The 12829-nt window shown below is 53.8% G+C and overlaps 1 protein-coding gene and 1 pseudogene across 1 annotated transcript; one reads left to right on the top strand and one right to left on the bottom strand.

Annotated features, from left to right (window-relative positions):
• The first annotated feature begins 625 nt into the window (after positions 1–625).
• LOC127345613 (uncharacterized) lies at positions 626–7441 on the top strand (annotated as a pseudogene).
• Positions 7442–10810: 3369 nt separating this feature from the next.
• LOC127340349 (7-methylxanthosine synthase 1-like) lies at positions 10811–12088 on the bottom strand. Its single transcript, XM_051366111.2, has 3 exons — positions 11897–12088; positions 11377–11502; positions 10811–11326 (listed from the first exon to the last, which is right to left on the bottom strand). Exons 1-3 carry the CDS (start codon positions 11969–11971, stop codon positions 10997–10999), a joined length of 531 nt encoding a protein of 176 aa, XP_051222071.1. The 5' UTR covers positions 11972–12088; the 3' UTR covers positions 10811–10996.
• Positions 12089–12829: the final 741 nt, after the last annotated feature.

The raw sequence follows: 12829 nt of genomic DNA, 5'->3' as shown, positions 1-12829 counted from the left end.
CTCCTTGACGATCCGAAGATCCCCACAACCAGACGAAAACCTCGAAGATGACACCACTCCTACAAACCTCTCGATGTTGCCGCCGAAATGAGGTTGAAGCCGAGGAGACCTTATTGCACGAGGCGGCACCGCCCCTACAAACTTTGACCCTAAAAACAGAGAACGAAGCCAACAAAACTGGGGGTGCAGACCTCCCGCCAATGAGGGCCGCGATCCACCGCGCCCCCATGACTCGAAGGTCACAGAGGCGGGGCAGATCGGCAGAGGCGCCGTCAGGAGGCGTTGAAGACCTAGATGGCTACTGTAGCCTCACGTAACTGTTCGTTGCTCAAGAATCTTTGTGGGCTCGTCCACTAGTTAGCTAGTTTAATTTTCGTTCAATTTTGTTGCAAATAGTATAGTAATATTATTAGATCGCATATTCTTTTTACGTGCAATGTCCAAATTATCCAATTTAGTTTGAGATTGATTACTCTGACTTCATGTAGTTTTATTCACTCATAATGCAGAGAATGGGAGCTTTCATTATGTAGCAACGAATGCAACGAGCTCATGTTTTTGAAAGCCTAGTGAGCAAAACAGGCTCCTTCTGTAGCATCAATAGAACCTCTTCTGGGCCCAGCCCAGTCAACGCATACGATCTGAATCAAATCAATCAATCTCCCCAAGACCTAACCGATTCCGCCGTCACCCTCGCCGTCGCCGGCAACCACTCCGAATGCTCCTCCCAGGAAAGATCTCCTAGCCGGCGTCCATGGCGGAGGCCGCAAGAGCACGAGCGGCGCCTCTCCACCGCGGCCTCCCCGATGAGATCTCCATCTGGGAGATACTCGTCCGCCTGCCCCCCATCCGCTGTGGCGCCGCGCCACCTCCACCTGCGACTTCCTCATCACCCACCACGGCCACCAGCCCGCTCTCCCACTCCTGTACGAGCACAACTTCAGCCCGTCCGTAGACATCATACCCTTGGACCTCCGGGCGGGGCGCGCCGCCGCCGACAAGCTCCATTCCGTCGCCCGGCTGGGTTTCGACGAGACCTACATCCATCTACAGGCCTCCTGCGACGGTCTCCTCATCTTCTGCACAGAAGCTGACTCGTGCTTCTCCGCTCTGCTGCACTTCTCCGTCTGCAGCCCGGCCACTCGTCAATATGCTCCCCTCCCGCTGCTCCGTGGCTTCTGCCTCGCCGGAATGTACCCGCACACTCCTACCGGAGAGTACCGTCTACTCCTCTACCCTGACTCGATGTTGCCTTATGACGAACTGCCCCCTGGCACTCAAGATGCCTGCTACGTTTACGCGTTGGGCTCCTGCCACCCGCCGAGGCACATCGGGTGGCCGGAGGTGGAGCTCGAGATCCATGCCATTGTGCCCGCCCTCATCCGGGGCAGCCTGCACTGGCACATAGAGCGGGACGAGTACGAAGGAAACAAGATAATTGTATTTGACACCACAACCGAGTTGTTCAGGCAGATGCGTGCTCCGGCTGTTCCTGGCGCTGCCGACCTGTTTGAGATGGACGGAGTGCTTGGCATGGCCAGCTTTGGCAATGGAACACTCGATATTTGGACGATGCAGGACTATGACGGCGAGGTATGGGCCTTCAAATACCGGGTTGAATTGCCGGTTGCAGAGCTCACAGAGCGGTTTGGATTTAACACATACTATTCAGATGTGGTGGTTTCGTTTTGGGATGACCATGTGCTCATTCTCGTCCAGTCTGGCGAGTGGCTACTTCACTTTGACATCGCTGGCAAGTTGGTCGCAAGCTTCCATCGCAAATTACTCCGGGCTACTCAATTTCGTCTCTGTTATGACCGGCCTGACATATTTCAGGAGGGGGCCCAACCCTGGGCCCAATTAGGGGCTTAGCCCATTTAGTTTATTTAGTTTTCAGCTCATAAATACTGGATGTAATCGTACGAGAAGGATCAAGCAATAATCATAATATTATTGCCGACTCCCAAAGGAGTCGGTCTCTCCAAACCCTAGCCGCCGCGCCGTCCTTGGCCGCCGCCACGGCTCCCTGCTGCCGCCGCCCTCTTCCTCGGCCGCGACAGCCTCCCTCCTTCCCCTACAATCTACGTCCTAGACACGGCAGGACCCGAGCTCCTACCAACTTGGTATCAGATAGCTCTTGTTCGATCATGTCGTCGCCACCGCCCGCGTCTACCTCGCCGGCCGGCCAGCTGGCCGCTTCCACGACCGCCACCACCTCCGTCGCCGCCGTCACGTCGCCGTCCGCCCCGCCACCGACTCCCGTCGCCTACACTCCCGAGCAGATGAGCGGGGTCATCAACGACCTCGTCACCGCCGTCCAGGGGATCCGGCTGTACCTGATCGGCTCCCAGGGGCCGGCCGCGCCGCTGCAGCCGCCCGCCGCCACCACCGCGGCGCCCGCACCCTGGCTGCCCGCTCTCCCCGGCGTGACGATGCTGCCACCCCCGCCCCCGGCCCTGCCCTGGCCAGCGTGGCCACCTCCGCGAGCGGCGTTCCTATCCAGCAGGTTCGCTTTCCCCCGTCGCCATCACCGCTGCCGGCGTGGATCACCGCGTCATCGTCACCCTCGCCGGTCTACTCCGTGGCCGGGGACCCGCCTATGCCCACACTTCCGGATGCCGCCGCCGCAGGGTACGCGGAACCTTCCGCCGGCCGCGTAGCGCCATACGTCCCGGGCGTCGCTGCACCGACACCGCCCCGCTTCGCCAAGCTCGACTTCGCCACCTTCGACGGCTCGGAGGACCCACTCAATTGGCTCAACCAGTGCGAGCAGTTCTTCCAGGGACAGCGCACCCTCGCGTCCGACCGCACTTGGCTGGCCTCTTACCACCTCCGGGGCGCCGCACAGACGTGGTACTACTCCCTCGAGCAGGACGAGGGCGGCATGCCCCCATGGGACCGCTTCAGGGAGCTCTGTCTCCTCCGCTTTGGGTCGCCAATTCGCGGCAGCCGATTGGCGGAGCTTGGGCGACTGCCCTTCATGACCACGGTCTAGGACTTCGCGGAGCGCTTCCAGGCTCTCGCTTGCCACGCCCCGGGCGTGACGGGCCAGCAACGCGCGGAGCTCTTCATCGGTGGCCTTCCGGACCATATTCGCGTGGACGTGGAGCTTCAGGCTCCCCAGGACCTCCAGACGGCGATGCATTACGCCCGCGCCTACGAGCGTCGCGCCCAGGCAATGCCGCCCGGACCACCGAGCCACGGAGGCCGCCCGACCGCTCGACCACCACCGCCGGCCGCACGGCCAGACCGGCCGAACCCGACCGCGCCACCGACCCCCGCCCCGGCTGCGACACGGACGTTCAGGCGACTCACCCCGGCTGAGCAGCTTGAGCGCCGCCGCCTCGGCCTGTGCTTCAACTGCGACGAGCCCTATGCGCCCGGCCACATCTGCCCCCGCCTCTTCTATTTGGAGACGGTCGACGACTTCGAGGCAGACACACTCGCCGAGCCATCGGCGCCGCCCGAGCCAGCCACCACGACCGCGCCGGCCACCGCCTTCGTGGTCTCTCTCCACGCCCTGGCGGGTATCCGTCACGAGCGCACCATGCTCCTGTCGGTGACGATCCGCGGCGAGCACATGGTGGCTCTCTTGGACACGGGCTCCACGCATAACTTCCTGCCGGCGATTACCATGCGCCGCTTGGGCCTCCAGCCATCGGGCGGTGCTCACCTACGCGTCACCGTGGCTAACGGTGATCGCCTACAGTGCCACGGCCTGGCGCAGCACGTGCCTCTCACCATCGTCGACGAGGACTTCACCATCACATGCGCCGGCATCGACTTGGGCTGCTTCGACTTCATCCTCGGCGTCGACTTCCTCCGGACCCTCGGCCCCATCCTATGGGACTTCGACACCCTCACGATGACCTTCTGGCGCCAGGGCCGCCTCGTCCAGTGGGAGGGTATTGGGGGCTCCGCTCCGGCCCCGCAGCTTCAGCTCGCCACGACCGACGCCGAGGCCGAGCATCCCCTCTTGACACACCTCCTGCAGCAGCATGGCGCCCTCTTCGACGAGCCGCAGGGGCTCCCACCGGTTCGGATGTACGATCATCGTATCCACCTCTTCCCGGACACGGCACCGGTCGCGGTGCGGCCCTATCGCTACCCCCAGCTGCAGAAGGACGAGTTGGAGCGGCAGTGCGCACTCATGCTAGCCGCCGGTATCATTCGGATCTCCACGTCCCCGTTTTCGGCGCCGGTCCTTCTCGTCCGCAAGTCGGACGGTACATGGCGTTTCTGCATCGACTACCGCGCCCTCAACGCGCTGACGCTGAAGGATAAGTTCCCCATTCCGGTGGTGGACGAGCTCTTCGACGAGCTCCACGGGGCGCGCTTCTTCACCAAGCTCGACTTGCGGTCGGGCTACCATCAGGTGCGCATGCACCCGGAGGATATCGCCAAGACGGCGTTCCGGACTCACCATGGCCACTTCGAGTTCTTGGTGATGCCTTTCGGCCTCACCAACGCCCCCGCGACATTCCAGGCTCTCATGAACGATGTCCTTCGCCCCTACTTACGCCGGTTTGTGCTTGTTTTTTTTGATGACATCCTCATCTACAACACCTCTTGGGCGGAGCACCTGCAGCACATCGCCATCGTCTTCAACGAGCTTCGAGCGCACCATCTTCACCTTAAGCGCTCGAAGTGCTCGTTCGGGACGTCATCGGTCGCCTACCTCGGCCACGTCATCTCCGCCGAGGGGGTGGCCATGGATGCGGACAAGGTGGCCGCCGTCGCGGCCTGGCCGGCGCCGCACTCGCCGCGCACCTTGCGCGGCTTTCTGGGCCTCGCCGGCTACTACCGGAAGTTTATCCGGGACTACGGCCTCATCGCGGCACCGCTCACGCGCCTGCTGCGTCGCGACGGTTTCGCTTGGGACGACGAGGCTACTGCGGCGTTTGAGGCCCTGAAGGGGGCCCTTACGACGGGCCCCGTTCTGCAGATGCCGGACTTCACCCGCCCCTTCATCCTGGACTGCGATGCCTCCGGGGTGGGATTCGGCGCTGTGCTACACCAGGGCGATGGGCCTCTCGCCTACTTCAGCCGCCCCTTTGCCGCGCGACATCTCAAGCTCGCCGCTTACGAGCAGGAGCTCATCGGTTTGGTGCAGGCTGTGCGCCACTGGCGTCCATATCTTTGGGGGCGGTCGTTCCGGATTCGCACGGATCATTACAGCCTCAAGTTCCTATTGGACCAGCGACTCTCGACGGTGCCGCAACATCAGTGGATCAGCAAGCTCTTCGGCTTCGACTTTACCGTCGAGTACCGGCCTGGCCGCCTCAATACGGTGGCGGATGCCCTGTCCTGGCGCGACACGGACCAGGATGAGGCGGACGACGTCTCTGAGGGGGCGGTGATGTGCCTCCGCTCGGGACCCTCCTTCGCCCTCTTCGACGCCATTCGCCGGGCAACTGAGGTGGCGGCCGACGCCCAGCTCCTGCGGCAGCAGTTGGAGACGGGCGAGCTGGCCGCACCATGGCGCGTGGCCGACGGCCTGCTTGTGCATGGGCGCCGCATATTCGTGCCCGACCACGATGACCTCCGTCATCAGGTGCTGTTGATGGCCCATTCTGCAGGCCACGAGGGTATTCAGAAGACCCTCCATCGTCTTCGCGCCGACTTCTATATCCCCGGAGATCGTACCTTGGTCCGGGATTGGGTGCGTTCTTGTGTGACGTGTCAGCGCAACAAGACTGAGACCCTGCGGCCGGCTGGGATGTTGCAGCCGCTAGAGGTGCCTTCACAGGTGTGGTCCGATATCTCCATGGACTTCATTGAGGGCCTCCCCAAGGTGGGCGGCAAGTCGGTGATTCTCACGGTGGTTGACCGCTTCTCCAAGTATGCCCACTTCATCGCGCTTGGGCATCCATACACTGCGGCGTCCGTGGCTCGTGCCTTCTTTGACGGCATCGTCCGCCTCCACGGATTTCCAGCATCGATTGTCAGTGATCGTGACCCGGTATTCACAGGGCATGTATGGCGCGACCTTTTTCGGATGGCAGGGGTGAAACTTCGGTTTAGTACCGCCTTCCACCCTCAGACGGACGGCCAGTCGGAGGTGGTCAACAAGGTCATCGCCATGTACCTTCGTTGTGTCACTGGGGACCGTCCGCGCGCATGGGTGGACTGGCTGTCCTGGGCGGAGTACTGCTACAACACCTCTTTTCACTCAGCCCTGCGCGCCACGCCATTCGAGGTGGTCTACGGCCGCCCAGCGCCGCCCATTATACCGGTGGATTCGGCGACAGCCCGGACGGAGATAGCGGGTGAGCTCATTCGCGCCCGCGATGAGGTTTTGGCCGAGGTGTGGCAACGCCTCGTGCAGGCCCAGCAGTTGGCCAAGCACTACTACGATGGACATCATCGCGACGTGGAGTATGCGGTCGGTGATTGGGTGTGGCTGCGCCTCTTGCATCGCTCCACCCAGTCCTTGGACCCGCGCGCGAAGCGCAAGCTCGGCCCTCGCTACGCTGGGCCCTTCGTCGTCTTGGAGCGCGTGGGGACGCTCGCTTATCGTCTTCAGCTTCCGGCCGAGTCCCGCATCCACGACGTCTTCCATGTGGGGCTGTTGAAGCCTTACCGCGGTGATCCTCCTACCGCGACACCAGCACTTCCTCCTATTGCGGATGGCCGGCTTCTTCCGAGTCCTGCAAAGGTGTTGCGGGCTCAGCTACGTCGAGGTGTTTGGTACTTGCTGGTTCAGTGGGAGGGACTGCCAGTGGAGGAGGCCACGTGGGAGCAGCGCGATGACTTCTCCCTCCACTATCCAGACTACCAGCTCGAGGACGAGCTGTTTGCGCAGGCGGGGAGAGATGTTATGACCGGCCTGACATATTCCAGGAGGGGGCCCAACCCTGGGCCCAATTAGGGGCTTAGCCCATTTAGTTTATTTAGTTTTCAGCTCATAAATACTGGATGTAATCGTACGAGAAGGATCAAGCAATAATCATAATATTATTGCCGACTCCCAAAGGAGTCGGTCTCTCCAAATCCTAGCCGCCGCGCCGTCCTTGGCCGCCGCCACGGCTCCCTGCCGCCGCCGCCCTCTTCCTCGGCCGCGACAGCCTCCCTCCTTCCCCTACAATCTACGTCCTAGACACGGCAGGACCCGAGCTCCTACCAGTCTCAAACAAACACTTGTTCAACATACCTTCTTTCCGACAATAGAGGGCTATGTTGTCAACACTTTCCCTTTCATCTCACTAGATGATTCTGGTGTCCACACTTAGACTTCCATCTCAAGGTTGTTCAGTGTGATGGTGCTTCTTGAAGGCCTAGTTTTTTTGGATCGTCATGAGCTGAGATATGTAAGAACTGTATCAACCGCTAGTTTCCTTGTTGATGCATAAAAAGTTATGATCCAGAAGCTTCAACTGTTACGCGGGCTCTATTATGTTCTTTAAATTTTCTTCTGGGCTGAAGTGTCTGTCAAGTGTGTTCAGGCCAAAATTACAGAGTCATTTTTTTGTCTGCATTTCAAATGTTTGATCTGACTCATGCCTCTGTCACCTTGAACTAAAAATAGAGATCTGACTTTGATTTGTTTTCTTTATATAATGATCTTCTTAGTACTCAATAGTTAATGTTCTAGCTGCCTCATGTCTCTGTCTTTTTACTGAAGAATTTGCGTGGGCATTTTTCAATGGCTTCTTAGAACTTGGTGGTCTTCTTAATACACTAAACATAAATAAAGCTAATAAACATGTGCTTCATGCTTTTGTTTGTCTGTTGTAACTGATGACGAAGTGAGGTAGATTATCCAACTGCTGCCTGTTGACTAGCAAATTGCACCGAATTTTCAGAACAGCTTAATAGTAGTACTTGTTATATTATGTGATTGAATCATTTTCACCTTTTCAGAAATATTCTGCTGCAAGTCATTGTCTTCCTGAATCAATTGCATCTGGTTAGATGTGGAAATATTATGTTATATTTACAGCCCTCTGTTTTGTTGTGTGGAATGATTATTTGACTTTGGTTGCTAACAAGTTTAAGGATTAATACTTCATGTGATGTTCAATCTTAAAATAAGCTCAAGAAATAGAACTTGTATTGATAAGCAGAAGGATTTTTTGGCCTGGTGATGCTCAGTGTAAGATTGTGCTCCACAATTGGGCAAGGCGACAAGGTATGAAATTTCCATCGTAAGTACTAGAAATTCGTAAAGCTGAAAATGAACCATAGGTCATTTTTCTGCTGAGTATGGACAAAACTTATGTTTCAATATGGTGGACTGGTGGTATTGTGAACAGCACTAGCCACTGTGTCCATTGCGCCATCAAAACTGAGAAAAAAAACCCAAGTAGCTGCTCAATATGGGTCCAAGGAAGAAAAACAAACATACCATACAATTTTTTACTGTGAGCACCATGCTTTGAGCCCTGGTGTGTAGCGTAGAGTTATGCCCCCACATACATTTTCAATATTTCATACATTTTAGAGCTGCTTTTCAAAAAATTCATAGATTTTAGAGCACCACCCACGCAAAACAAAGTTGAATGGAACAATTCTTAACTTTGTAGTGTCATAGATGTATTTATTTACAGACTTGCACTTTTTAGAGGTTATGCAGAAATGCCCTTCAAATACCTATGATAACCGCAAAAGAAATGGAGGGGTTTCCCTTGCCGCTTCCGTAATTGGATTGTGGCGCTTCTCAAAACCTCCACTTCTAGGGTGCTTCTCAATGGGATTGCCGGCACCCCCATTGTTCACGGCCGTGAGTTGCGCCAAGGTGACCCGCTCTCACCGCTCCTTTTCGTGATTGCCATTGATCCGCTCACGCAAATCCTTGAGCATGCCACCACTCTCGGCCTCATTCACAAGCTCCGAGGTCGCGGGAACATTCTTAGGACGTCTTTATATGCGGACGATGCGGCCGTTTTTGTGGCACCCTTCAAGGAGGACATCCAAAATTTTGCAAGCATCCTTGAGGGCTTTGGTAATGTGACCGGCCTATGCACCAATTTTCAAAAAAGCTCGGTGGTCCCTATTCGGTGCGGCCATGTTGACCTTAACGAGGTCCTTTCGGGGATACCGGCGTCGCGTGCATGCTTCCCGCTAAAGTATTTGGGGCTCCCTCTTTCGGTTTGGTCTCTCAAGAGGGTGGACTTCCAACATCTTGAAGACAAGTGCGTCGGTAAGCTCCCAACATGGTGTGGGAAGCTTGTCGCTACCGCCGGCCGCGCAACTTTGGTCAAGTCCGTCATTGCCTCGCAAGCTACCTTCTACATGACACCTCTTATGCTTCCCCCGGGCACCTTAAAGTTCATCAACAAAATTGAAAGGGCTTACCTTTGGTCCGCAAAGGATACCACGACGGGGGCTAAATGCAAGGTAAATTGGGTGAAGGTGTGTCGCCCCAAGAAGCTTGGGGGTCTTGGGATTCTTAACATGGACAAATTTGCGACGGCACTTAGGCTTCGGTGGCCATGGCTTGAGTGGAAAGACCCCAACAAGATTTGGGTGGGCTCCGGGAACCCTTGCTCTTTTGAGGACATGGAGTTGTTCTATGCATCAACTTCTATCGATATTGGCAATGGGCATAAGGCACCGTTTTGGCACTCCCCTTGGCTACACAATAGGAAGCCAATTGAGATTGCCCCCTTAATCTACAATATCTCTAAACGGAAGAATTGGAAAGTCCATCTTGCCTTTAGTAACAACAATTGGGTTAAGAAGATCGACTTGGAGAAAATCAACAACATGGAGCAACTCAAGCAATTCGTGGAGCTTTGGGTCCTTCTTGACAACTTTCAACTTAGGGAGGAGGTGGAAGACGACATAACTTGGAACCTCACGGCGAATGGCGTTTACTCCTCCAAGTCCGCGTATGAGATCCAATTCATTGGCTCCATTGCCTCCAACATGAACAAGATCGTGTGGAAGGCTTGGGCGCCCCCGAAGGTCAAGTTCTTTGCTTGGCTACTCATGCAAAATAGGGTGTGGACGGCGGACCGTTTACAAGCTAGAGGTTGGCCAAATTGCGACCGTTGCCCCCTTTGCAACCAAACCCTCGAGACCGTTGACCACCTCTTCATTAAGTGCCGTTTTACCATTAGGATTTGGGGTGCCATCAAGGAGTGGATTGGCATCCCATCCATCCATCCAACGCAATGGGCCGACCTCTCCATAAGCCATTGGTGGAACATGATGGCGGGAGGCACCGCTCCTAGTAGGAAGGCTATATCCTCGCTCGCGCTCCTTGTTACTTGGGAAGTTTGGAATGAACGCAACGCAAGGGTCTTCCGCAACAAGCATACACCCTCTCATGTTTCCATCGAGAAAATTAAAGCCGAGGCCCGTTTGTGGGTTAGAGCGGGTGCCAAGCATTTGGGCAACATCATGCCGGGAGAGTGATCCCTTGTAATAACCTTGGTTACTTTGGTTACTTTTGTAAAACTCTCCTTAATTAATAGATTGGGGCAAAGCTTTTGCCTCCGTTTCAAAAAAAAAAAAAAAACAAACATTGGTTCTGTATCCGTGTACTAGTATTTATAGATTATTTCTTTAACACCACTGTGCACTTTCGTGCTTATGCAGAAAAGCAACTGCACAACTAATGCATAGCATATACATCAAGCATCCAAATAATATTTAATGACCTATCATGACCTTCCCATTATAATTAATGCGCTGGAAAACCTGTCAAAATTCATGTCAACAGACTGTTATCCGACAGTTAACTGAGATACTTTTTTTTTGCGGGGAACTGAGATACTTATGGTTGGCCCAGATGCTTGGGCTCCTGTCATGCTCTGCAACAGTGCCCCTATGGTATAATACTATAATTTAGTGAAAAATGAATGGTAGGAAATAGCAAACACCATCTACAAAACTTCAATATCATACTCATCTGCAGTGTGAGATAAAGATAAAAAGACACTAGCAGATGTTTCTTTTTTTCCTCTCACAAATCCGATTGAGTTTGATCTACAAATATTTAACAAACTGGTGAGGGATACAAACTAGCAGTAACACGCCAGTTGTCATGTTATGCCTTGGCGAGCGATACAAGCACCATGTCTTTGGTACCCTCGACTTGCGAGCTTTGCTGAAGGCTCAAGTGCTTCTCGCCGGTCCTTACAAATTCATCCATGATCTCTCCAAAATGCTGGACTATTATCGGCTCGAATATAGCTCTCAGAGTATTGGCTATCCTGTTTGGGGTGAGGAGCGCCCTGTCCATGCCAGTTGCATAGTCGTGGGCCTGCATCTCAGTGATTGAGGAGCCCTCCTCTTCGATGATCACTCTCAGCTCTTTAGCGGAAGGTCCATATGCTGGTATGTAGAAAGAATCAAACTTTGTTTTGTCAATCATGCCCTGTCAGTTATCCAAAAAAGGAAAATATTCACATGCCCTGTCAATCATGCATTTGGACCAGAGGAGCAGCCCAAGTCCGCGATGGCCATCTTTCCGGACAACAAGGTGTTGGGGTTGCTGCATAAGCCAACGATGGCCGCTTCTATCAGGGGCTTCATCCTGTTCTGTTGAGCGCTCTGCAGTCTACTTATACTTCTTCAGAAATCTAGTCTAATGTTTCCCAATTCTTGTTTTATTTATCTTTATGTTGGTTGTTTAACTTTTTTCGAGAAAACTTTGTGTTGATAGTTTATTGTCACTAACATGAAGTATATTATGAACGAAACCTTTACCGGGCAGTCTTCAGAAGCCAAATTTCGGCAGAATGGCAGTATAAAAATTTAGACCAATAGGGAGAAGCCCCTGTTGATTTTTAATTCAAAGAAGAAGCAACCGTGAGCACCGCACGGACTCAAACTCTGTTGTGCTGGGCGCGCACAATAGCCATGGCCAACTAGCGGACGCCTAATTCTCATGTGCCGTAGAAATAACACCAGTGAATAAAACAAGAGAGGAGAAGATACCTCATACCTGAATACTGGAGTTGCGAGCATAGCTTGTTTCACCTTGTCCTTGATTCATATGCACCCTCTGTTTGGAATCCATGGCTTTGGTTGCAACAGGACTAACCTCAAATACCTTGAGCCTGAGAGAGCAAGATTAGGTGGCGATGACCTGAAACTGCAGATCTTCGTTTCTATGCTAACTGGGGATGTCTGGCTGGCTGCGTAAAGGGTGGAAGGGTACTGCGGTAGGCTGAACATGCTTACCAACAAGCTGTGGCTGCTAGCGGAAGTATAGAATGAAAGATTCGGTCAAATCTAAATCAGGATATAATACAACAACAACCTGTCACTATTATGTCAAAAAACTCTATCATTATTAGTACCACTAAACTTGTTATTTGAGGCCATGGCTTTGCTTTATTGGGAAGTTCAAATCTTCTTTCCATGCATGTTCAGCAGAAATTGTTATTTCACATGCTCAAACTTTGCCGGCTCTTCCAGTTGAGAAGCAGAATATTAATTGGACTTCCAGTGTATTCTTTTACCATGAGGTTTATTGAAGAACATGCAAGCACAACCTCTTACGACTGTAGTAAAAGGTCACAATGCCAACCAGTGCACCAAGGGAAACAAAATGAGTCATAAAATGTGTTGTATTTTGAAGAAAGCAAGCAAGCAGGAAGCGACAGTTAGGGCATGTACCGTTTTGGGCCGTTTGGGTGGCCGAACGGACACCCGGACAGCGGCCCGCGTCCGCGTGTCCGTTTGCGTCGCACGCTGTGCCCAACACGCGGACGCAGCGCATATGTAATTAAAAAAACAAAAATGAAAATAAAAAGGAAAACAACCACAAATAAATTTAAACTAATGGTTAATTAAACTGAAATTTTGGCAAAAGAAACCACCTGCACCAATGAATTGGAAAAAAGACCACATGTGAATCAAATTGACAAAAAAG

This window comes from Lolium perenne, chromosome 3, assembly GCF_019359855.2.
Source record: "Lolium perenne isolate Kyuss_39 chromosome 3, Kyuss_2.0, whole genome shotgun sequence".
Lineage (NCBI taxonomy): Eukaryota > Viridiplantae > Streptophyta > Magnoliopsida > Poales > Poaceae > Lolium > Lolium perenne.
The sequence above is the reverse complement of the archived record's forward strand: the minus strand, read 5'-3'. Positions and strand labels throughout refer to the sequence as shown.